General features: G+C 35.3%; 2 protein-coding genes across 2 annotated transcripts; one reads left to right on the top strand and one right to left on the bottom strand.

Annotated features, from left to right (window-relative positions):
• Window positions 1-9,810: 9,810 nt before the first annotated feature.
• On the bottom strand, window positions 9,811-13,408 carry LOC137962696 (uncharacterized). The gene is made up of 5 exons (XM_068809710.1): window positions 13,198-13,408; window positions 12,624-12,858; window positions 11,498-11,673; window positions 11,095-11,386; window positions 9,811-10,025 (listed from the first exon to the last, which is right to left on the bottom strand). Exons 1-5 carry the CDS (start codon window positions 13,274-13,276, stop codon window positions 9,968-9,970), a joined length of 840 nt encoding a protein of 279 aa, XP_068665811.1. The 5' UTR covers window positions 13,277-13,408; the 3' UTR covers window positions 9,811-9,967.
• A 2,983-nt stretch (window positions 13,409-16,391) lies between these two features.
• On the top strand, window positions 16,392-17,900 carry LOC137962695 (trihelix transcription factor ASIL2-like). Its single transcript, XM_068809709.1, has one exon. The coding sequence runs from the start codon at window positions 16,581-16,583 to the stop codon at window positions 17,517-17,519; it is 939 nt and encodes a 312-aa protein (XP_068665810.1). The 5' UTR covers window positions 16,392-16,580; the 3' UTR covers window positions 17,520-17,900.
• Window positions 17,901-23,349: the final 5,449 nt, after the last annotated feature.

The raw sequence follows: 23,349 nt of genomic DNA, 5'->3' as shown, positions 1-23,349 counted from the left end.
TTTTTTTTTCTCCAAGCTTTCATTTGACAGCCCTCCCGACAACCCGATTTAATTGATGGACGAAAAGTGAATTCAGAGCTTGACCCCTCTGAATTCACTTTCCCTCCCAACATACAGAGGGCACTAACGGGTTTTAGTGCATTTTACCTAGCATAAGTGAAATACATTTCACTTACAAAGGACACTAATAGAGCTATAGAAACCCACGAATCGAAGCTTTGAAAAAAGAAATGTTGGCACCACGATAAGCGTGCTCGTGCTGAAGCGTTCACTCCAATTTAGGGGGTCTGCTCTTTGGAAGTGATGTGGAAAGGAAAAGTCAAAGTCAAAGTCAAAGTCAAAGGAAATTTCCAATGAAAGTAAATTATTTTTTTGTGCTAGAGTGTGCAATGAAAAGTGCAATGTAAAGTACTTATTTGTATTAGTATGCATAATGGAAAGTGCAGTGTAAAGTGAAAGAGAATTTTTATTAATAAAATATTATGATAGATTTGACTTTTATAATTTTTACTTAAATTTTTTTATTAATAAACAAAAACATCAATTTTAATTTGTGATGAATTACGAAATACTTAAAAAATTATATTAATATAAGTTAATTAATTAAATATCTAAAAATAATAATTAAACAAATAATTATATTATAATATTAAAATAGTTAATCAAATTATAATTTTGTAATATCTAAATTCTCACTCATAAACTAATAATTAAATATAATATTAACCATCATCAATTTATATAAAAAGGATATTTTATTATATAAAGTTAGTTTATTAACTCTTAAGATATTTGTACTTAACTTTCTTTATAAGTGCATTAAGATAGATTTTAACTTGCAATAAATTAATAAATAATTAAAAATTAAATTAATTATTTTATTAATTATTCATTAAGTTTGCTATTAAATGGATTTTCTCAATTTACATTTTTCATTATGAACCCCAAACCGGCGACCATGTACATAGCTGACATAGGTGGTTTTGGGGAAAAACCCTTATCTGCCCTATTGCAAAGTTTTCTCTTTTTCTTGTATTTCTTTTTTGCCCGAAATTTTCTTTTTTTTCTCAATATACAATTTTCTGTATGAACCCCAACCTGGCAATCATGTACATAGCTGACACAAGTGGTTTCAGGGAAGAATCCTTCTCTGCTCCGTTCCACAAGTCGAACAACTGCGACACTCTAACTTATTTTCCTTCAATGATATTGATGTTGGAGAAACTTGGTATCGAGAAGCTGAATTCTTCTTTTGCGTCTCCTTCTTTTTTGCCATTCTACACTAGCGTCGATGTCCGTGGAGCCTCTAATATAGGTTCGAGTTCACGAAATCTAACCGGAGAATTGGCCTGTGACTGCGGCACTGTAACTTATTTTCCTTCAATGATATCGATGTTGGAGAAACTTGGTATCGAGAAGCTGAATTCTTCTTTTGCGTCTCCTTCTTTTTGGCCATTCAAAACTAGCGTCGATGGCCATGGAGCCTCTAATATAGGTTCGAGTTCACGGAATCTAACCAGAGAATTGGCTCGTGACCCTCCACCCCAAGGTGCGATTGTAGAGTTCAAGTAATTAGATGAGATGGTGCGGGTGAGGTGGGTTTTTCGTGGAAGAATGGATTGATTAAGAGAAGAAGGAATTGGGTTGAAGACATTGTTGTGGGGTGGCTTTGTTCATGCAAGCCAAACTTGGGGATGATGAACTTTTCAACTCTCGTGAGGGCAGACCGGCCTTCCTTCTTTCTTTTGACAAGGGAACTGAACGAGTGAAAGTGAATTACTTATGTAATTCAATTTCACTCGTAACTTACAGAGTGACCTATCGTTTTTTTTTTTTTTTTTTGGTACTTTATCTAGTAAAAGTGAAATCTCACTTACTGAGTGCACTAATAGGCCCCTAATGTAATTGGTGAGAGATCAATGACCCAAGTCCAATCCAACTTTAAACCCAGCTCACTTTGTATTTGAGGATGAAATACTAACGCCACACCCACTTTGTATTTCAAGTTGTATGATTAAAGGGGATAATATGATCATTTTTAAAGAAGGTTCGAGTACCTGCTTAATATCAAGTGTTAAAGAATAGACACGAAAGAATTTTACATCTCTTATGAAAGTTATATCATAGGAAGGAGTTATAACCCAGGAAGAAGTTTAGTATTTCAGATTTCTACTTAAGAAGTTATTTAATTGTCTTAAGATTTATCTTTAAGTAAATGCTTACTGTTATTATGATTAAGAATTTTACTCTGAATGTAATTGGGACATCGATAGTTTAATTTCATTACGATTCTATGCCTTTTCTCAATTATAAATAAAAGGCTCAATGTACTCAAATTTAACAAGTTAATGAATTGTTTTTTTCCAAAAAATTAACATGATATTAGAGAAAATTTTGTGAGTTGCCTCGATCAACTCACAGAGACATTGAAGCACTTATTTTATGTGATTCCTAACTTTTAGTATTTAATGTTCTTCTATTCTATTCAACTTTTACTTACAATAGTGTTTATCAACCTAGTTTTCAATATTGTTTGGCTCACTTTTTCTTGCTAAACTCCGCTTTTGTATGGTAGATTGGGCTTCCATTTCTCTTCGCCATGGAGTCAAAGTTGTAGGCTTTTTTTCTCTACTTGTTTTATCAAATGGTTTATCGAATTTAATATCAAAATCCTTGTCCACAAAGCGATTTTTGACACCTAAGTCGTCGGTGTTGCGATTCCAATCCTCGAAGGAAAGTGACAAGCGAATGACAACTTTTTTGTTGCAGCTAAGGTTTCGCAACTAGTACGACACTTGCCACAAGCTTCACCACTGACTCTTGAACCAAAACTATGAAAACCGTCAGTGCCTTTCTCTGGTCACTTGGGCACACCTAAAATTCAAATCCATTCTCACCTCCTAATCCTATGACGTAGGTGTAATCATCTGGAGACGGCATAGACTTTATATGTATGTCATTAGCTTGAGTCTTTGTCCTACAAGTTTATGTCTTTGTGCAAGATTAGAGATTTAATGATGTCTCTACTAAACCCCCATGTCAAAGACAAAAATATTTAGGTAGACTCTTTGGAAGAGAAAGAAATAAGCAACAAAGGGGGGGTTAGTCCCCTAAATGAATTTTTGGAGTTCAAGTTCATGTCTAGCATGAAGATTATGTAAGTCATGTACATGAAGATCATCTTCGCACTTGGTGTTAGTGTTGACGACTTTATGTGAACTAAAAAACAGTTTCCAGTGTTAGTGCCCCATGAAAAAAATATAAAAAATAAGAGAATCCCTAAACCCTTACAGTACACTTAATTACAACATAATCCTTAAACCCCAAATTAGGTAAAACAACCATTATTACTACACGAATAAGTTATTTAATGTATAATTAAATATATTAATATATGTATTAATTGAATTAGATATTTTATTATGCATTAATATGGTAATTACATGAGCCAATTAAATATGCACATGATTAATTACAAATAATAAATAAATAATGTTATAAATAACAAAAACAAAAGTAATACATTGAGTTATTAATTTATTAATAACATATGATATACTTTAACCTAAAAATAAATAATTTAAGAGAAAAAATTGATCTAATCATAACTTTAACACACTATATATTTGTATATAATATATTTTATGTATTATTAATTAATAATATATTATCACAAAATTTAAAACAATTGGTTTAATTAACTATAGCAATTGGATAATTATGCCAAAATAATTTATCAAATATTTATTTTATAAATATTTTAATTATGACTATTAAATCATTATTTTATTATAGTAATCATAAAATAAATATATTAAATAAATAAAAAATAAATATTTTATAAATAAAATTTATAAATTAATGATTTTTATGACGATAGTTTGATTTTTCCTAACTTAGGAAAAATTAAACCATTGTCGTCTTCCTCAGCGGCGAGCCAACGAGCAACGGCGGCGGACAACGACGATAGAGGCGGCGCTCTGACGGTACGCCGAGAGGGAGAAAAGAGGGAGCAGAGAGCTCGGGGTTTAGGGAGACGACAGAGGGACTGCAGGAACGAAATGAGCATAAATGAGAGAGACGATGTGCGCCAGAGAGAGCCCCACATGTGAGTCATGTACATGATTCTCAAAATCGGGCGGAAAACACTTTTCGTCGTTTACTCTTGGGACATGAACTTCTGAGTCATGGATGATCATGTACATGACATGAAATTTGGCGCTCCCTAACGACATCAGGACATGAACTGAGTAATGCGCATGAAGATCATGTCCTAAGTCATGTTGACTAACCCCCCAAAGAGGGGCAAGCCAAGATAAGATCACTCGTCTCTTTTGTTTCAAATGATCAACAAAGTGAAAATGCTTCTAGTGAGAGTGTTTGTGCGATCCTCGTGGCAATTATCTCAAGTCGGAAGCATTACAACCTTGGATGGCTACATCTTATTTTGAAAATAGTTGTTATTTGCAAAGGACACATAAATGTATGTTTGAAAATATTCCTTAAGAAGAAGCATAGGACCAGAGTAATTATTTGGAAGAAGATCATACCATAATAATAGTTTTTGGTGTTGCTTGGATATATGGTTGTTGTCTTATTTGATTAATTCATGGGCAAACTTTGGGGGCTAGAAACAAATTTTTATTGAAGCAAGAATTTAGAGATCAAAGTCACTCTGAGAAAACTAAGACAGAGGAGAGGGGCAGTCATTTATCTCCTCTCATATGTTTTATTTTTCCTGTTCTTTGGCTTCTAGGCATTTGCTCTATGCACTTTTTTTTTCTTGAATTAAGGATATTTACGTGAAAATTCTATGTTTCTTTGGTTGACCTTCAATTGGTATCCATTGGTTACGACTTTAGTACTATGGTCATTGGGTAATTTTCGTTTCTATGGTTCATTGGTGTTGTCAATATTTTTTTTTTATGGGAATTCAAAGTCTTCTTTCCATATTTCCAAGTTGAGATTTCTCTATTATGCTTTACAACACTTTCCTTCAACCTTTTTGGCTTGTTGTTTTCATTATTATGAATATCTAATTCTAATCTTTCACATTGTCGGTGACATTGTTGATTCTGGCTTGCTTCTTAAACACTATTTTCCATAACTTGGTCTCTTCTAAAAGTCAATTTGATGTTTATATATGTTATTATTCTTTTAGTACATTTATTGTTATAGTCTCTCCTCTTGAATGTTAAAACTATTCACTCTCATTAGTCTATTGATTTGATAAACACCTTATTTTCTTTAAGTTTAGAAACTCGGTTTGTTGCCTCTTTCTGTTTGAAGTTATTAAATTTAAGAATTCATATTTTAGACGTATAAATGTTGCATTGTCATCTCCTTCTATCTGAAATATAAGTGTTGTTATTTTTGTTCCTCTAGTATTTTTTAACTTATCTTTTATTTTTTATTACTTTGCAACAATGTTTATAGACTCACTACTTGTAATGAACAAGAGTGCTCCCAACATCCAACTTATAGTCAATTATTTTATTCTTTTTACCCAAGTGGTATTTTTAAGCTATCATTATAAAATGAGAATATAGACTATTTTTCTTTTTTTTGCCTTAATGTTGGGCTAGGTTTGCCTTTGAAATTAAGTGGACTTTTTGTCAAAACTAGTGTAAGGAGTTTTGTCTTATGAATAGGAGTAATTTTTCTTTTCCTATAATTATTTTGTGCAATTTGACCCTCTTGAAAAAGAAAGAGTGATCCCCGGCTTGAGGGAGATAAGTAGAAGAATAAGTAAGAAGAAATGGTTTCGTGTTTTATTCTACATGTTGTGATAGTTTTTATATTACCAAAATATCCAAGAAAAGGGAAGAACACAATAATTTTTTGAGCCAATCAAGATTGAAGAATAAACTTGAAGACCAAAAATATTTTTCTTTGCAAACTAAAAGCTACAAACTACAGTTTGAGGGGGAATGTGAATAATAAATATGGAAGAGATTTACATGACTCTTATGGAAAAATATCTTAAGGAAAAGAGTTGTGGCCAAGGAGGAGGTTTAGGCTCCGTTAGTGCCCCTGGTTGGAAATTTATATCCCAGGAGTAGCTAGAGATGCTTTTCCTATGATTAGGGGTGGCTTCAAACCGAGCCGGTTCGCGAGCCGGCTCGGTTCTGCTCGGTATCAGCTCGGTTCGACTCGTCATTTATCGAGCTCGAGCACCAAAATCGGCTCGTTTACCTTAACGAGCCGAGCTCGACCAAAGCTAGGTTCGGTTCGTCGACTCGCGAACTAGCTCGAAATGAATCGGATCGGTATGAATCGGTATGGATCACGAGCAAGCGGGGGAGCAGGAGCAGGAGCAGGAGCAGGAGCGAGAGCGAGGGGGGGGAAAATTTTTCCTCCCCCCTCGTCACCGCTGTCCCCTCCCATCGGTTGTTGTCGCCGCCTCTAACGCAGTCGTAGCTATTCGCCGGCGTCTATACCGCCGTCACAGCTGCTCGCTGGCCGCCTCTGTGGTCGTCCGTTCGATTTCTTCCTCTCCTCGTCGTCGCCTCTGTTTCCATCGCCGCTGCTTCCGTCACTGCCGCTTCCGTCGCCACCGACTCCATCGTAGCCATCATCCCCGACGATAGGTCCTCCCTGGCGCCTTAACCCCCTTCCCTCCGCGTCGTCTCGACGGAAAACCAGAACAGGGGAGAAATAATCTCCCCCTTCCTCGCGAGAAGATGATCTCACACGTGTGAGATCATAAAATAAAAAAATAAAAAAAACTTTTTCCTCTGGAAAAAATTAAAAATAAATTTTATAGAAATAATTTTCTATAAACTATTAGTGTCTCATTTTTTTTAAAATATTTTTTTAATTGAAATTTTTTATTAAAAATTATATAATTTTCTAAGTAAGATTTTTCGTACCAAGATGGGGGGGTAGAAAACTGTCTAGAAAATTTTTGAATAAGTATTTAACAGTTGATGCTGTAATACTTTTAGCATGAATCAATTTTCATTGCAATTTTATGTTTGATATTTTATTTAATTAAAAATTTATCGATAAGTATAATAATATATTAGATTGATTATTAATTTGTATTTATTTCCCTAGAAGAGACAATAAAAGGTCCATTTAACTTTCTTAAGAAAATTTTAAAATATTTCCCGTAATTTTCTAATAAGTTACTAATAGTAATAAGATTTTATTTAAAGGTTTTTTTGGGAATACGTATCATAGGAAAAATATTTTTAGTTTTTCCTAGAATATAAATTTTTATCTAGGGGCACTAAGGAGGCCATAAACATATTCAAAAATTACAAAACAAGCTCGACAACAATTGGAGTAAAAAATATTAATATTGGTGCATTTTAATCCATTATTGAAATTCAATCCTGAACCTCCCCTATCATTATATTTTTTAAAAATGTATGCATAATTTTATATATAATTTATTCAAAGCCACCCCTACGTGTGAGATCATAAACAAGGAAAAAAAAACTCTTTGTCCCTTCCTCATGACTCTTAAATAAATTGAAAAGATATTTTAGTAGAAATACGTTTCTAGAGACTATTAGTGGTTTTTTCAATAAATGTTGAAAAGACACTTTTAATAGAAATATAGGGACCATTAGTGCCTCATATTTTTTCAAAATATTTTTTAATTATAAATTCTTTTTAAAAAATCATATAATTTTCCAAGTAAGATTTTCTTGCCAAGATGGATTAGAAAACCATATAGAAAAATTTTGAATAAGTATTTGACAGTTGATGATATAATACTTTGAGCATGAGGCAATTTTCATAGCAATTTTGTGTTTGACATTTTATGTGATTAAAAATTTATCGATAAGTATAATAATATATTAGATTAATTATTAATTTTTATTTATTTCCTTAGAAAAAGCAATAAGAGGTCCATTTAACTTTCCTAAGAAAAATTTAAAATATTTCTTGTAATTTTCTAGTAAGTTAGTAATAGTAATAGGATTTTATTTAAAGGATTTATAGTTTTTATTTGGGTGATTGTAAATTGATAGTGATATTTTATTTAATTTTGTTGTGTTTGATTATTGTATGGAGTTTATTTATAATGTTATGTAGTGTATGGAGTGTTTAGATTATTTTATGGAGTGTATAAACAATTTCATGAAGTGTTTATGGAATGTATAGACAATTTTATGGAGTGTTTATGGAGTGTTTATGCAGGTGTTATGTATATTGATTATGCCCAATTTTAAGTAGAGGTCATGCCGAATTTTATACAAGTATTATATATATAGATTATGCTCAATTTTAAGTAGAGGTTATGCCCAATCTTATACACATATTATATATATAAGTTATGCCCGATTTTATGTAAAATGTATGCATAATTTTATATATATTTTATTCGATATATATTTTTTAAAAATTTTTAAATGTATGTTGAGGCTCGAGCTCGGCTCGAAGCTCAGCTCGAACTCGTTGGGCTCGAGCTCGATAACAATTTTAGGCTTGAGACGAGGCTCAGCTCGAAGCTTGGCTCGAAATATTTAAATCAAGCTCGACTTGAACATAAGCAGGTTCGGGCTCGGCTCGGCTCGATGCCACCCCTACCTATGATATATATTTTCAAGAAACCTTCAGATAAAATCTTATTAGTGCCTTATTAAGAAATTACATGGAAAATTAAATGAATCTGTTAGTGCCTTTTTTAGGGAAATAAATGAAAATTAGTAATCAAATCTCATACATTGCTATACTTATCCAACAAATTTCATTAAAATAAGTTATCAAATATAAAATTGCCATAAAAATTTTATCTTGTGTTGAAAGTATTACAACATTAATTGTCAAATACTTATTCAAAAACTTTCCATATGGTTTTCTAACACATCTTGGTTGGAAAAATCTTACCAGAAAAATTATATGATTTTCTTGGTAAGAATTTCTAGTTAGAAAAGTGTTTTAAGGAAACATGAGGCATTAATGGTCATCGAAAACGTATTTCTACTAGAAATGTTTTTCCAACATTTCCTAGAAAAAAGGCACTAACAAGGCCTTAGTATTTTAAGATTTCTACTTTACTAAAAGTTTTTTAATTATTCTAGAATTTATCTTTTAAGTAGTTATTTACTTAAATTATGATTAAGAATACTATTATGGATGTAATTGTGAGAATAAAATATTTGGTAAGGGAATAAAATTTAGCTGCTTCCCAGCAAAATGGAGGAAGGGTTGGGCAGCTCTTCAAACTTCTCCTTGTTTCTCTTCGTGGGGTAAAGCCTTTTCTTGGATGATTCATTTCTGTAAAAAACGAATGGTTAAATGTATTTCTCCAAACATGCTATAATTTTCATTTTTTTTTTTCAATGTTGGCAGAGGCTTTAGCTTACTTTCTTCTCTTCATTTATCTTTTCTAATAATATTCTTGAGAGTAATTGTTCTTATCATGAAGATCAAAGATTGTATTTAATCACGGTAACCTTGTCTTGTTCAAATTCTTGTATTGTAAGATAACCATTTAAAATCAACTCATCATCTTATCTGAACTTTGAGAACTTTTAAATAAATTTGAGAACAAATTAGACATCCCATGACAGATAGAACTGAAGAAATCATGTTGGAAGAAAGATGATTGAGAGTTGAGACACTCAACAATTTAAAAACTTAAAAAAATTAAGGGTACTTATTAAAATAAAATAATAATTGTGTGAAATACTAAGCAAATCCTTCATAAAAAAAAATAAAAAAATACTAAGCAAATCAATAAACACTCCCATTCTCTTTTGCCTTTGTTTCTTCCTCTATTTCAAACTCGAATTCTCCCATAATCCCTTTACTGATTTTAGATAAAATATCATCATTTTTAATCAATCATTGAGATTTTTCTTTGATAATAATAATATTTGATTACAATCATCAATAGACCTCTGGAAATGATATCCACAGCAAGCATCACTTACAATTTCAACAGAGAAAAAGAGTTCTGAAGAACACACTCTCGCCGCAGGCTCTGGTCGACCATCGATGCCAAATTTCAGTGCTCGTTCTGAATGCCAAATTTCTCAAGGGTTTTCACAGTTTCCTCCATTGCACTGCAACTCATGTACATGAAAATCACAGAAACATCAATAATAAGAACCAGCCATCTGCTTCCATGGCATGAACCCAGGACAGTAGTTGCATATTTTAAACAACTTAGCAGACTGATTTACTAGTTCACAGTGAAGTGCTTGAAATACATAAGGCACAAAACTATCATATATCCCTACACCAATACCTACAGGAAAAAAATTGTAACTTTTAGTCGTTATTGGACTAAAAGGACTGCTGCTCCCAAGAGGCCAACAAATTGTTTCCCAAATCAAGGACTAGCAAGACCCTACATTGCTCAGGTCTACAGGGGCATTAATACTCGTCTCTGCAGCTTATGGCAGTATCAGAACATGTTTCTCAATAGTTCTAGGAAATCTGAGATTACAGGCCATTTAGTGCATTAGTAATAAGGACTGTTTGTGCAACTATAGGAAACAAAATGATGGGAAAATTATTTTTTCTTTGAACAATTTCTTCATTGGAATGAATTTCACCAAACTGAAATTTTATTGCTTTTGTGCCGCTGTAAAAAATGAAAGAATTAATTGTAGTGTTTGTGTATGCACTAGAGAAAAAGGTTGATAAATAATAAAAACATAAAGCAGAAAAACTAATTTAGTGCTTGTGTCTACTGTCTATACAAAAATCAAAATATAAAGTTTTTTTTATAATAATAAAAGAAACGGTAGAAGAGATGAATGATAAAAAAACCACTTTATTGCTTCTTGGTTTATCTTTCCCATGATTTCCTATTGGAGCAATAAAAACCCCATTTTCCTATCCTCTTTAACATTTTTTAAAGGTAAAAGGATTTAAGAGGAGTAAAACAAAACATTTAACATTCCCAGAAACTGGCACAAGCACCAAAAAGTTTTTGTCAAACATAATAATTTTTGCCACTCATTTTTTCCTATAGTTCTTTATTGACCCACACAGCCTTAGTTTAACGCTTTCTGTTGTAGTGCCCACAACTTTGAGTGCAAAACAAGACTACAGTAGCACAATCTGAAACATACATGACACACAATAGATGACTTTGATAGCACTGCAGCAAATATATTTGCTTACCTTCCAGGTCGAAGGATCTTGTAAAGTCCTGGTTCTGTGAGTTCTACAACTGTTGAACCGGCTCGCCCTGCAGGTAGTATGCCACCATCATAGACATATGCACAATGCTGCCAGAGATTTCCAAACTCGTTGATGCTGACACTACTTGGTTGCCCACTTAGGTTAGCACTTGTGAGGGCCAATGCACTCCCAGAGCCACTTGCTATTCTTCGGATGAAGTTGGAATCTGGAACTCGGACTCCTATAGTATCCAGGCCTGGGTTCAAAGACCTCTCAAGAATGCTACAATCACCTGCAAGGAATAAGTGTGGCAAACCATACCAAGCATCATTTTATACTCAAAATAGAAGCAGAAGAATATGTCAACTGATCAACTTTCCCTCATAATGATCATCAAGCATACCTCGCTTAAGCACAACAGTAACAGGTCCAGGCAGCAGGTTCTCTAGCAACCCATGAGGTAAATGATTGGTCTCTGCAAAACGTGTTATATCCATTACATCACCAACACAAATTGCCATGGGGCTTGTATGTTTACGTCCCTTGATTTCATAAATTCTATGGACAGCTTCTTCAGAGCTGCAAGAACATTTGCATAAGACAATAAATTATTTACAGTGGTGGAGACTGGGTGCAGGAGGTGAATAGGAGTATTTATCATATGGTCCGTCAGGTAAAATATTCTTGATTGGAAGTAGGCCCAAATATCAGCACCTTCTTCTGAGATGCTAACTACAATCATTAAATAGTGTCGTAATGCTTTTGTAGACCCACGATTATGATATCTACCCAAAGTTCATACCAATTAGACAGACAAAGAGAGCAAGAGGGATCAATTGATTTTCTTTTACTACTGGTATTGACTTAGGTTAAAGTATCCTTGTTTTGTTTCCTTCTATGGAGATCTAAAAACCAAAACATTTGAAGGCACAGAAAGGATCATTTAAGGTGCTACAATCTTGTAAATCATTTGAAGGTGCAGATAAGGTCATTTGAAGTTGAATGCTAATCTTCTGATTTTGCATATCTTAACGAAGTTTTAACAAAGGGAAGCCGAGTCTCAATCCGTTCTCTTGAACTTCCGCACTAATCCATCTCTAAAACTGATTCAAGGGCTTGATCGGCGCAATACGACAACACCCGCCCCCCCCACCCCACCGTTACACACACACACACATTAATAATGAGTATTAATAGAATAATGCAGCATGAAACAGTTCGCCCCATGAAACGTATTGAGGTCTGCATCATACAATATCTAATGAACCACAAAACAACATGAATACCAAATCACGAAGGTTAATTTGGTTTGAATTTTGAAGGCATCACATGAAAAATCGTAATTGGTATCAGTCGGAGAGGCAATAACTTTCTAGCCTACAAAATTCATACAAGAACATTCGAGAATAAAAGCTTGTATGCTGCTTGAAAACTATTGAGGTTTTTCATCAGACATTATCTAATGAGACGATATATAATAAGAACAGAGAAATCATAAAGGCTAATTTGGTTTGAACTTTGAATCCTACCAGGCATCACATGCAAAACCGTAAAGGGTATCTGTGGGAACTGCAATGACTTTTTGAGCTTTAATTGCTTGAATTGCTTCTTCAGCATGAACTTCTAATGCAGGAAGAACAGTCCCTGTTTCAACAGCAAGATCCGCTCCGTATCCATTCCAATCAAAAGCCATTTTCTTTGAAAATCCCCCAATAGCTCCTCTGGTTTTGTGCAGAGACGGGGAAAACCGCAAGTTGTGTAGACCTAAACATTCACACAAATAAAAATGTTAGAAACTATAGTTATTATGACAGACAAAATAAAAATACCCCAACCCACGAAGCATAAAAGAGGGAAGCAGGGGTTTGTAGCTTAGAGAAAGCCAAAATCGAGGAGAGAGCAGACTGACTTGAAATCTAGTTTTTACTAACTGTAAAATTCTTACACTAACACTGAAAACATAAGATGAACTCATATTTTTTGGTTGAGAAACAGCAAAGACAGTCTGATATTGACGAAGAAACGAAAGAGGGATATAAGCATCATAAGAGAGAGGGAGGGAGAGAGAGAGAAAAAGAAAACTGACGATTTTCTAAGGTGCACCTCTGAGAGACGGCAAATCCTCACGAAGACGGCGGTGGAGATATGGCAATCTTTCAGCAATTTTTGCTGAAATATTCATCTGTGGTCTCTTCTTCTTTCTGCTGTTTCAGTAGGAATCGTTTAATCCGTTTTTCTTCCCGCCGTTTTGGTATATTATGGATACCGGATAGGGTAAATTTTGGAGCGTAATTATCAGCGAGGTTCTGTCTAAAAGACAGATGGTCTCTGAACTCCGTCTGAAGTCTGAGCTTCTGGATACCTAGTCCGTACTCCATACAGGACTCAGGTGGGAGTAATACACAATAAACGCCTTGTTAGGCGTTTATTTAATGACTGTTTCAAGGATATATATTTTCAAGAAACCTTCAATAAAATTCTATTAATGACTTACTAAAAAATTAAATTAATTAATTTAATATTTTTCAGGACAAATTAAATAAACCTATTAGTGTATTTTCTCAGGAAATAAATAAAAAATAATAATCAGTTTTATATATTACCATAAATTGTTAATAAAATAAAATAAAATATCAAGTATAAAACTTGAAAACTTTTGTATCTAAAACAAATCGGTTGTGTGTAAGTCAATTATTCTACTCTACATATTATCCCACATTTGAGTTGCTTACAATTGGTTTTATGCATGATTTTTAGCTACACACACAACTAAGTTTTAATTTAATAATCTCAATTCACCCCCCTCTTGATAAGCCACTTGGGCAAAAAATTTCTTTTTAGAAAAAGGAAATTAAGGCCCTATTAGTGCATTTTCCATGAAAAGCTAGAAAAATATTTCCTAGATTCATTAGTGTTCCATTTTTCCAGGAAATACATATTTACATAGAATATCATCAGATGAGGGAAAATTACTACCTAGAAAAACATTGGGTCAACCTTGCTTGACCTAATTTTTCCTACAAAAAGCGATACCCCCTCTCTCTACAAGCGAGACTCTCTCCCTCTCCTCCGTCTCCTCTCCACCTGTTTCCCCCCCTTTTGTGATCTTTATCAACCCCTCTCATTCTATTCATTCCCTCCCTCTCTTCTCCCCTGATTTGGCTTACTGCTTCATTTTGTTTGATTCATGAATCCTGTATGATTTTTTTTTCATGCATGGTCTATTTTCTCCTTTCGATTTTGTTGCTAGTTTTGTTTACCATGTAGGATTTATGACTTCATCATATTAATCTCAAGTAAAGGAGGGAGAGAAGAAGAAGATAGAAAGAAGAGAGAAAAAGAGAGGGTTTAGAGCTCGATTACCAAGAGAAGGGAGAGGAAAGCTTAGACGAACTTGTGAAGAGAGGAGATGACTTAATGTTCTTCCTATTAGCCAAGGGCCTCTATTTATAATTTTTAGAGTATATGTTACAATAACTACAATACCCTTAGGGCTACAGTCTTTATAAGAGAAGAGACATAAATAGACATGTAATTACATCTTCATGTCATCTTTATGAGAAGTCTTCTTATTTACCAAGATGCCACCTCTTAAATGTGTGGGCTTTTATCCTTGGTCGTGTGGGTTTGAGCTCATTTTCTAACACTCCCCCTCAAGTTGGAGGAGATAAAACATCATAAATACTTAGTTTGCCACATATAAAAAATAGAATCATAAATGTGATCGATTTTGTAAGAATATCAGCTACTTGCTCTTGCGATAATACATGTTTGAGGGAGATTATACTCGCTTGAAATTTCTCCTGTATAAAATGGCAGTCCACCTCAACGTGTTTTGTCCTTTCATGCAAAACCGGATTTGAAGTGATATGAATAGCTGCTTGGTTATCACAATATAGACCCATAGAACCTCCTTTATAAAATCCCAATTTGGCAAAAAGGGACCTGATCCATAAGAGTTCACTGACTAGATGAGTCATAACCCTGTATTTTGTTTCTGCACTAGGTCTCGCAACCACATTTTGCTTATTGGTTCTCCATGTAACTAGGTTCCCTCCAATAAGAGTGCAATATCCATAAGTGGACTTCCTATCATCAAGTGATCCAACTCAATCTGCATTCAAAAAACCTTCTATGTTGAAGTGACTATTTTTCTTATAAAGTAATCCTCTTCCTGCAACTCCTTTTAAATATCGTAATATCTTCTCCAATGTTTGCCAATGGGTAAGTTGTGGTTTATGCATGTACTGACTCACCACACTTATAGCATATGATATGTCTGGTTTAATTACTACGAGGTAGATAAAGTTTGCCTACAAGTCTTTGATATTTACCAATATCAAAATCTTCTCCAAAACTTGCACATAGTTTAATATTGGCATCCATAGATGTGTCAACTAGGCGACACCCCATCATTCCCATTTTTTCAAGAAGGTCCAAGAAATACTTCATTTGAGATAATATTATCCCATACTTGGACTAAAAAACCTCAATGCTCAGAAAATACTTAAAAAGTCTTAAGACATACTTTCTCTGAGATAATATTATCCCACACTTAGACTGATTATCTCTCTTCTCTCCCAAGGGTTAGAACTCCTCTTTTCTCTCCTTCGCTTGAGATCTCTTGTGTTTATGTGTTGGCCCAAGAAATCCTGTTTTTTCCACTGCAAAGAACAAGAAGGCAAATAATTAAGAAAGGATACCTTTAGCAACTCTTAAGAAATTCTAACTAGTTTTAGTTGAAAGTAGATACAAGAAGAGCTAAAGTTGAATAGACACATACTAGACACCCACAAAAGCAATTAATCATGCTACCCTTAAACCGGGTTCAACCATAGGTTGGACCAAAGTGGGATGGTACCCTTAAATTTATTATATATTGGTTAATTCATTAGCTATTAACACAATACAATAGTTTGGTAAGCTAATATGATTCAACCGGTCCGATTTATAGTTAAGACAGCTATGGACGGCTGGGTCATGGGCCTCGGACCAACAGAAAATCTTACTGAGACAATCGAGTTAGTGGAATTGGTAAAGAATAAGTAGGATACTGGGCCCCACAAATGAAAGAGGGCCACGTAAGGCGTCGAAAACCTTCGTGCTCGTCCACGTCCATGGTCGCCCCAGATTCTGGACGGACGGCATCAGATCCGCCCGTTTCCCCGTCTAAAGCCCCCACGCGACTTCAGAAAGGAAAAACAAGAGAGAGAGAGAGTGAGAGAGAGAGAAAAAAAAAAACCCTTTAGAAGTTAGAAGAACAACCTAATTACATTACCAAATTTTAATATCGAAAAGATGACAAATCCACATACTCGCACCCGTAAAAACGCCCGTCAACCCTCCGCCGGTGGGCACACGGAACCCTATCTGCTTTCTCCTCCTCTCCTGCGCTTTCCCTGCTCCTCCCTTGCCGTTGTCCCCTTTCACTCGCCCTTTTCTAATTTGCCACCCTCTGCGTCGCCGGATCTTGGTCTCCTCCCACCATGGAAGACGACTCAAACGAGGAAGAGGAGCAAGAGCAGGAACAGGAGCATAATCAGGATTACGATCTTGACGAGGACGACGATGAAAACGAAAACGAAAACGACGATATCTCGCACCAGCCACCGCCGATCGCCGTTTCCTCGCTGCCTCCGGCTTCCCGTCCGGTGCCTCCGACTGTAACCCTAGCGGCCCCTGCGCCCCCTTCCCACAAAAACCTAACCCTTGCGCTCCCTATTCAGAACCCTCGCCCTCCCGGCGGCGGCCGTGAGGATTGCTGGAGCGAGGGTGCCACTGACACTCTTATTGATGCTTGGGGCGAGCGTTATCTGCATCTCAGCCGCGGGAATCTCAAGCACAACCACTGGCAGGAGGTCGCTGATGCCGTTACTTCCCGTGAGAATTACCGGAAAACTTCTAAGACCGATGTTCAATGTAAGAATAGAATCGACACTTTGAAGAAGAAGTACAAGGTCGAGAAGGGGAAGATTACCACTGGCGGTGGACATTCCAATTGGATCTTCTTTCAGAAGCTGGACCGACTCATAGGCGGACCTACCGCCACTCCAAAACCCCCTGCTTTGCCACCTCCACAACCCCCTGTGGCTAAATTGCCCCTCACCGTGCCGACTAGAGCCCGCTCCGTACGCCAGTATCATGCGAATTCGGAAGATTCCAGTGACAGTTTCCCACCGGAGATGGTAAATGGGAAGAAGAGAAGGTTGGAGAAGGAGGGTGACCGAGGAGGAGGGGATCCCCTGAGAGAGTTAACAAGGGCGATAGAGAGATTTGGGGAGGTGTATGAGAGAGTGGAGAGAGCGAAGCTGAAGCAAGTGACAGAGATGGAGAAACAGCGGATGGGTTTCTTGAGGGAGCTTGAATTGCAGAGAATGCAGTTTTATATGAAGACCCAAATGGAGATTAGTAGCTTACACAGCTGAGGGGGGCAGGGTTGGGGGAGATCAGGGCACGGTGAATAAAGCAGGTTAGTTTTTGTAGTCATCCCTCGTGTTTTCTTTTCCCTTTGCTTTAATACTTTTTATTCTAGGAAATTGGTTGCCCTTTTGCCAAGACCTACCCATTTGGGAACTTATAAAAGTAACCTGAGAACCAGCTCAGATGGCATGGCTGTAAGAGTCTACCTCCTGCCTTGAGTTTCATGGTGCATAATTAGACGATTGTGAGATTGTATTTTTATTTGGGTGTTCTCTTCGTGTTTCATCTCAATCTCGAGTCACTGTGAAAAGCCTCTAGCTGATACTTGTAACAATGTCTTCCATCTCTATTTTTATTAGATTGATGAAAAGGAAGCCTTTCAAGTACTCTTCTTATAGCCATTGCTCAGTCTTAATTAAACTGCTTGAGAAGCTGTTCAGTCCCTGTGCTACTTGCTGGTAAGCAATGGCGCGGTAGAGTTGATTCTGAATTTCTACTGAGCAGTTCTGGGACTGTTCCTGGAGCGTCAAGACTGGTTTTAGTTATTGAACCAATCAGCTTTGCCAAGTCCTGAACTTGTGGGATGCTGGTGATGATCATCCGTCAAATCAAGTATGTTTAACCCTTCATGTACCGAGGTGGGTTGAAGTTTTCTGTTGGTTGAGATGATGCCTCAACTGCTCGTAACTTTCTCTGTGAATGATAACTCTAAGCGTGGATGCTCATTTATCGAATCAATTTGTGAATGTGATCAACCGGGCTGAGAGTTTTCTAGTGGAAGACTCCGCTTTCTGAGATTTTTTGTCTGTTTCTGCTCGTACCCTGGTGATAAGATATTTTTGTAGAAGCAGCTTCAATTTGTTGCGTCTTTTCGGATTCAGATGGATGCAGAGCATGAAAACTTAGAACGCGCAGATTTTTGAATCAGTGCAAAAGTTTCATGGGTATAAAAAAGATAAGATGAAGAAGAGGCACATGAAGCTCACCGGCCGGAAGCGGGCAGGGGGAATTCCCCTTTCGAAAGTGAGTCACCGGAACTTGGCTCCCGGAGGGAAAGGGGAATTCATACCAGTTTTCACAGTTCATCCCTGAAAGTTTGGGATAAGATTAGACTGATCACCGGCGGGAAGCGGGCAGGGGAGAGCCCCCTCCCTCTCTTTGTAACATATAGAGTAGGGAATGCTTCTCCCTTGTCTTCCCCTCTTCCCCTTTCCTTTTGTTGGGGGAGGCCCTCCCCTCTTTTACCCTTTCAGAAGAAAGGGATTATCCTTACTAGGGCTGTAAATGGGTTGGGTTAATCCTTAGTTCAAACCCGCTTATATGTCAAACTCAATCCAATACACGAATAAATAGATTGAATTAGTATTTGGGTGAAAAATATATAGATCCATATATATAGATATGTCATACACAAAACCCGATTCAAATTGATCTGATGTGCATATGAAAATAGATCGAATTGGATCTATTGTTTTAAAAAAATAATTTATTTGATTATAATTTATATATAATAATTTGATTGCATGAGTAAATGGTTTTCACACTTTTAATGTTTCCACATGTTTTAATGAAATAGATGATAGTGGAAAAGTAACATTTGATTTAATGAGACTTGGTTGTATTTTATCTTGGATCTTATTTTATTGGTGGTGGTGGTGGCGGCGGCGGCGGCGGCGGTGGTTGGGAGGGGAGGGGAAGAGGTGACAATTGTGATCTTTTAGTTAAATATAAGCAATTTAGATATCAATACAAACGCACAAGTATTTTTATAATGGGTCACAACCCTTTAGAGTTCAAGTCACTAAATAACAAGTTCAGACAACATTTACATCATCAAACTCGAGGGGTGCATACAATACTTACCCACATCTTGGGACTTATTATTAGTAGCAACTAGGTACAAACACCTAGACCCATGAATGCATTTTCTAACCGTTACTAACAAGTTTATAAAAGTTTTAATTGATTTACAAATACAAGGGTTCCTCATTTTTCAAATTAAGAAAAATAATATCTCTTAATAAGCAGGTATTATAGTCACGATCGATAAAAGATTATACCAACCTAACGTGAATCTACCAACAATTCGGATATAATTATATAAAATTAAAACCACAAGAGTGACTACAAAATGGGTCTTATAGAAAAACTGATCAATCAAGCATTCAAAGTGTAAAAACAAAATTTTATATGATTTAAAAATCATTTGACACAAATCCTAAAAATTCTCGTCAAATTTGACAATACTAGCATTGAAATATTAAATTTATAAAGAAAAATATGAAATTTTACTTTCATTTGAACTTATAGAGGAGGTAAAAACTTCACAAATCGTGTGGAATGGCTTGAGAGTTTTGAAAACCATTGTAGCTTATTGGTTACGAGTTTTGGGACTTGAGTTAAATAGAAATTTTACCTACATTTTAAAAACTTGCACTTATGGTTGAAAAAATGACTTTTTTTTCATCCAACAAAAGTTGGTCCCAATCAATTCTTAATATTATGAAAAATATACATTAAATCCTATTTTTGTTGCTAAACATAGTAATATATCATTTACGTATTTTGGAGAGCTACAATCACTAAACATGGACTTGACATTATGCCAATTTGAAAGGGGTCTACTCCAGTGGAAGTAGTTGACCCTTTTTTGAATTTCTGGCTTGCTTCAGGAGGAGGTATATGTAGTTGACTCCTTTGATATGGTTGACTTTTTTTCTAATCTTAGTAGCTCTTCTATTTATACAAAGCGTCAATTTCTTTCTAATTTAAAATTCACTATATCCAGGGGTTCTTCTTTTTCAACCTTTAAGGTTTTTGCTTCATGAAGGAGTTGATTCCTTTCATTTTGAACACTTACTATTTTGAAGGGTCGATTCCTTTTCTCATTGTATCTACTACGAAGCGGTCGACTCCTATGGAATTTTGTGTTTCAAGTCTTCAACCCTCATACTAAAGGTTTTAACTTTATTTCTTCATTTATTCAATTGAACGGGTCGACTCTTCTGAATGTGTTGGACTGATTTTAGCCTTTATGCTTCAAGTTTTCGTCTTCCCTATTGAAGTGCTTGAATCTTATGTATGCATGGAGTTGACTCCTTTTGCCCAAATTTTTATTGATGATGAAAAGAAGAGTCATGGGGACATGTGGATAATGTGTTATATATTTTTATTTATGTCTTTTTAAAGTGTAAATTTATGAATGTGTTTTTAAATGCACTAGTTGTTCTCTTATGGATGCTTATATTTAAAAATGTCGTAACTAAATTTTGTAACGATCAATTCAATGACTTTGTTGCAATTAATAAAATTTATTTTGAGCTAATCACATAGTTGATGTGATTATTTTTATTTCAGATTATTACACTTTCTCTTATATATTAAATTTTTATATACGTATGTATTATATATGTTACTTCTTCGGTATCCATCATTATTTAAATGCATATTATAAACTTTTATTGTACATTTAAAGTTTAAGTAAGTTTGTCTATTGTAACTAAGTTGAATAAATAAAGTATAAAAAAATCATTCAAATAAAGTATGAAAAAATCATTCTAATTCGCAATATGATCGGCTACAATTCACACTCAATTTGATTCACATAGAAATGGATCATAAGTGGATTTGAAAATTATCTGTATTGATCCGCAAGGTCTATAGGTGAATAAAAATTATTAATTAACTTGAGCCGATTGATTTACAATAGTGTGTGGTTCAAATATTTAAACCCGATCAACATTCGATTGTATGTGGATCTCAAGATTCGACCTAACTTATTTACAACCCTAGCTCTCACCACTTCATAACATGGGGCAGAACTCTATTTTTTTTTAAATATGAATAATATATAATAATGTCATCTAGTTCAATGAGTTAAACCTTGTTCTTTGAACTAGTGATTAAACTTGGTTGACCCACTCAATTTTTATATTATTGGTTCCATTTAAATTTATTTGGTGAGACTAGTAGCTCTTCTTAGTGCAATGCGGGGTCCCTTTGACTAACTAATTGGTCTTAGTGAAATAGTCACTACAATAAATAACACTTATCCACCTGTCTTGAAATATCATTATTAGAACTTAGGATTCCATGATGTATGATCAAAGTAGAAGAAGATTAAGGGTTGAGAAGAGGAAGAAGCGTTGTAGAGAGAAGGTTTAGGAGGAGAAGAAGAAGAGTGATGAATTTGGAGAAGGAGAAAAGATGAGGAAAAATAGGTTTATGGACCCAGTCCAAACCCTCCCCCTTAAGCTATATTTATAGATGATAAAAGTATAATATTATAATTATACCCTTCACCCTAGAAAGAGTGAAGAAAAGACAAAAAAACATAAACTAATTACATCATATCTTCCAATACCCCCATTAGGTTAGGAGGTAATGGCAGTGATCCTAGCTTGAAACAAATACGATTGATGTAGTAATAATATCTTCTATCACGGTTGCCCAAGTATAAGTACAAAACTGGGCACATACTCTCAAAGGGTAGAAATGGGTGAAAGAACATAAGTCGAAACCAACCTCAAAAGATTTTAAACAAATATAGTGATAATAATCACTAAAGTGGGTAATGCCTGCCATTCACAAGACAACGATAAAAAACCCAAGGGTACTAATAAAAAATTTCGATGGATTTTAAAAACACCCATATATATGTAAATGACCAACCAAAGAAATACACCAAAAGAGTTGGCCAAAGGGGTAAGTGAGAGTCAAATATAGGACAATAGGAGAAATGCTGCAAAATAATAAGAAGGTAATGGAGAGTCAAAGGAAGATAAGATGTTGGGGCCACCATGTGCTTTATTTTCGTAAGAAATTCAAATTCTTCATCAGATGAACAAATGCCATAAACAATCAACAAATAATGAACCCAAGACAAGCAACCATGTAGTTCATCTTCAATAATAATATCTCAATCAAAGACACAAAATAACAACAATAGTAATGAGCCAATGCCCAAGTAACACGTACCAAATATGCAGTTGTATAGTAGCGAATAATCGGTATTAATGAAAGTCTTTAAGAGTAATAAGGACATATGAAATAATCTGCACTGAGTCAGTTCGTTAATAAGGAAGCATAGGATCCTAAGTTAAGCCGAACCACAAAAATGAGTCCCATTGAGTCAAGGGACCGAGTCAAGATTGAGTGAGTTGGAGCTAAAAGATCTTGTTATGTTGATTCGGGTACCGAATCAACCGATTGCAGTTGAGGCCGTGGAAGAAATTATAGAGGAGGATGAAGGAATGGTTCCTCCAAAATAGAAGGCAAGGAATGCACCCACTGTGGGAAATATGGTCACACTATCAATCAGTGTTGGAAAATCTATGGCACGCTAGAATGGGCCAAGGCTAATCAAGCCTCAACAAGTAGTACAAAGGAGGACAGGTCTGCCCAACCAACAAAAAAGAATACCTTTACCGATGATGAGTATGACTTATTTCAAAAAATAAAAACTCTGATGGTTTCTCCTCCAAGTTCCTCCTCAACAACTGCTACCACCACCACTTCAAGTATACTCTCTACCACTTCCTCCTCTTCATCCCAGATAATTGACTCTGGGCCTCCGAGCATCTAACAGGCAACAAAAGTCTACACCATTTTGTCTCTCCTTATCCCTCAAATAAATTTGTTACCATTGCTAATGGATCCTAGACTAAAGTTCTTGGGAAATGATCCACCTCTGTTACGACATAACTTTCGGTCATAGATATCCTTTTTTTCCTACCTTTCCCTTAAACCTTTCATCTATTAGTCAACTTATTCACCATTTTAATTGTTCCATCACCTTCTCACCCACTTCCTATGTATTTTACGATCTTACAACAA

This window comes from Aristolochia californica, unplaced genomic scaffold, assembly GCF_029961685.1.
Source record: "Aristolochia californica isolate CCGP_79_NKW_82.1479 unplaced genomic scaffold, dmAriCali1.0.hap1 SCAF_4, whole genome shotgun sequence".
Taxonomy (NCBI): domain Eukaryota; kingdom Viridiplantae; phylum Streptophyta; class Magnoliopsida; order Piperales; family Aristolochiaceae; genus Aristolochia; species Aristolochia californica.
The sequence above is the reverse complement of the archived record's forward strand: the minus strand, read 5'-3'. Positions and strand labels throughout refer to the sequence as shown.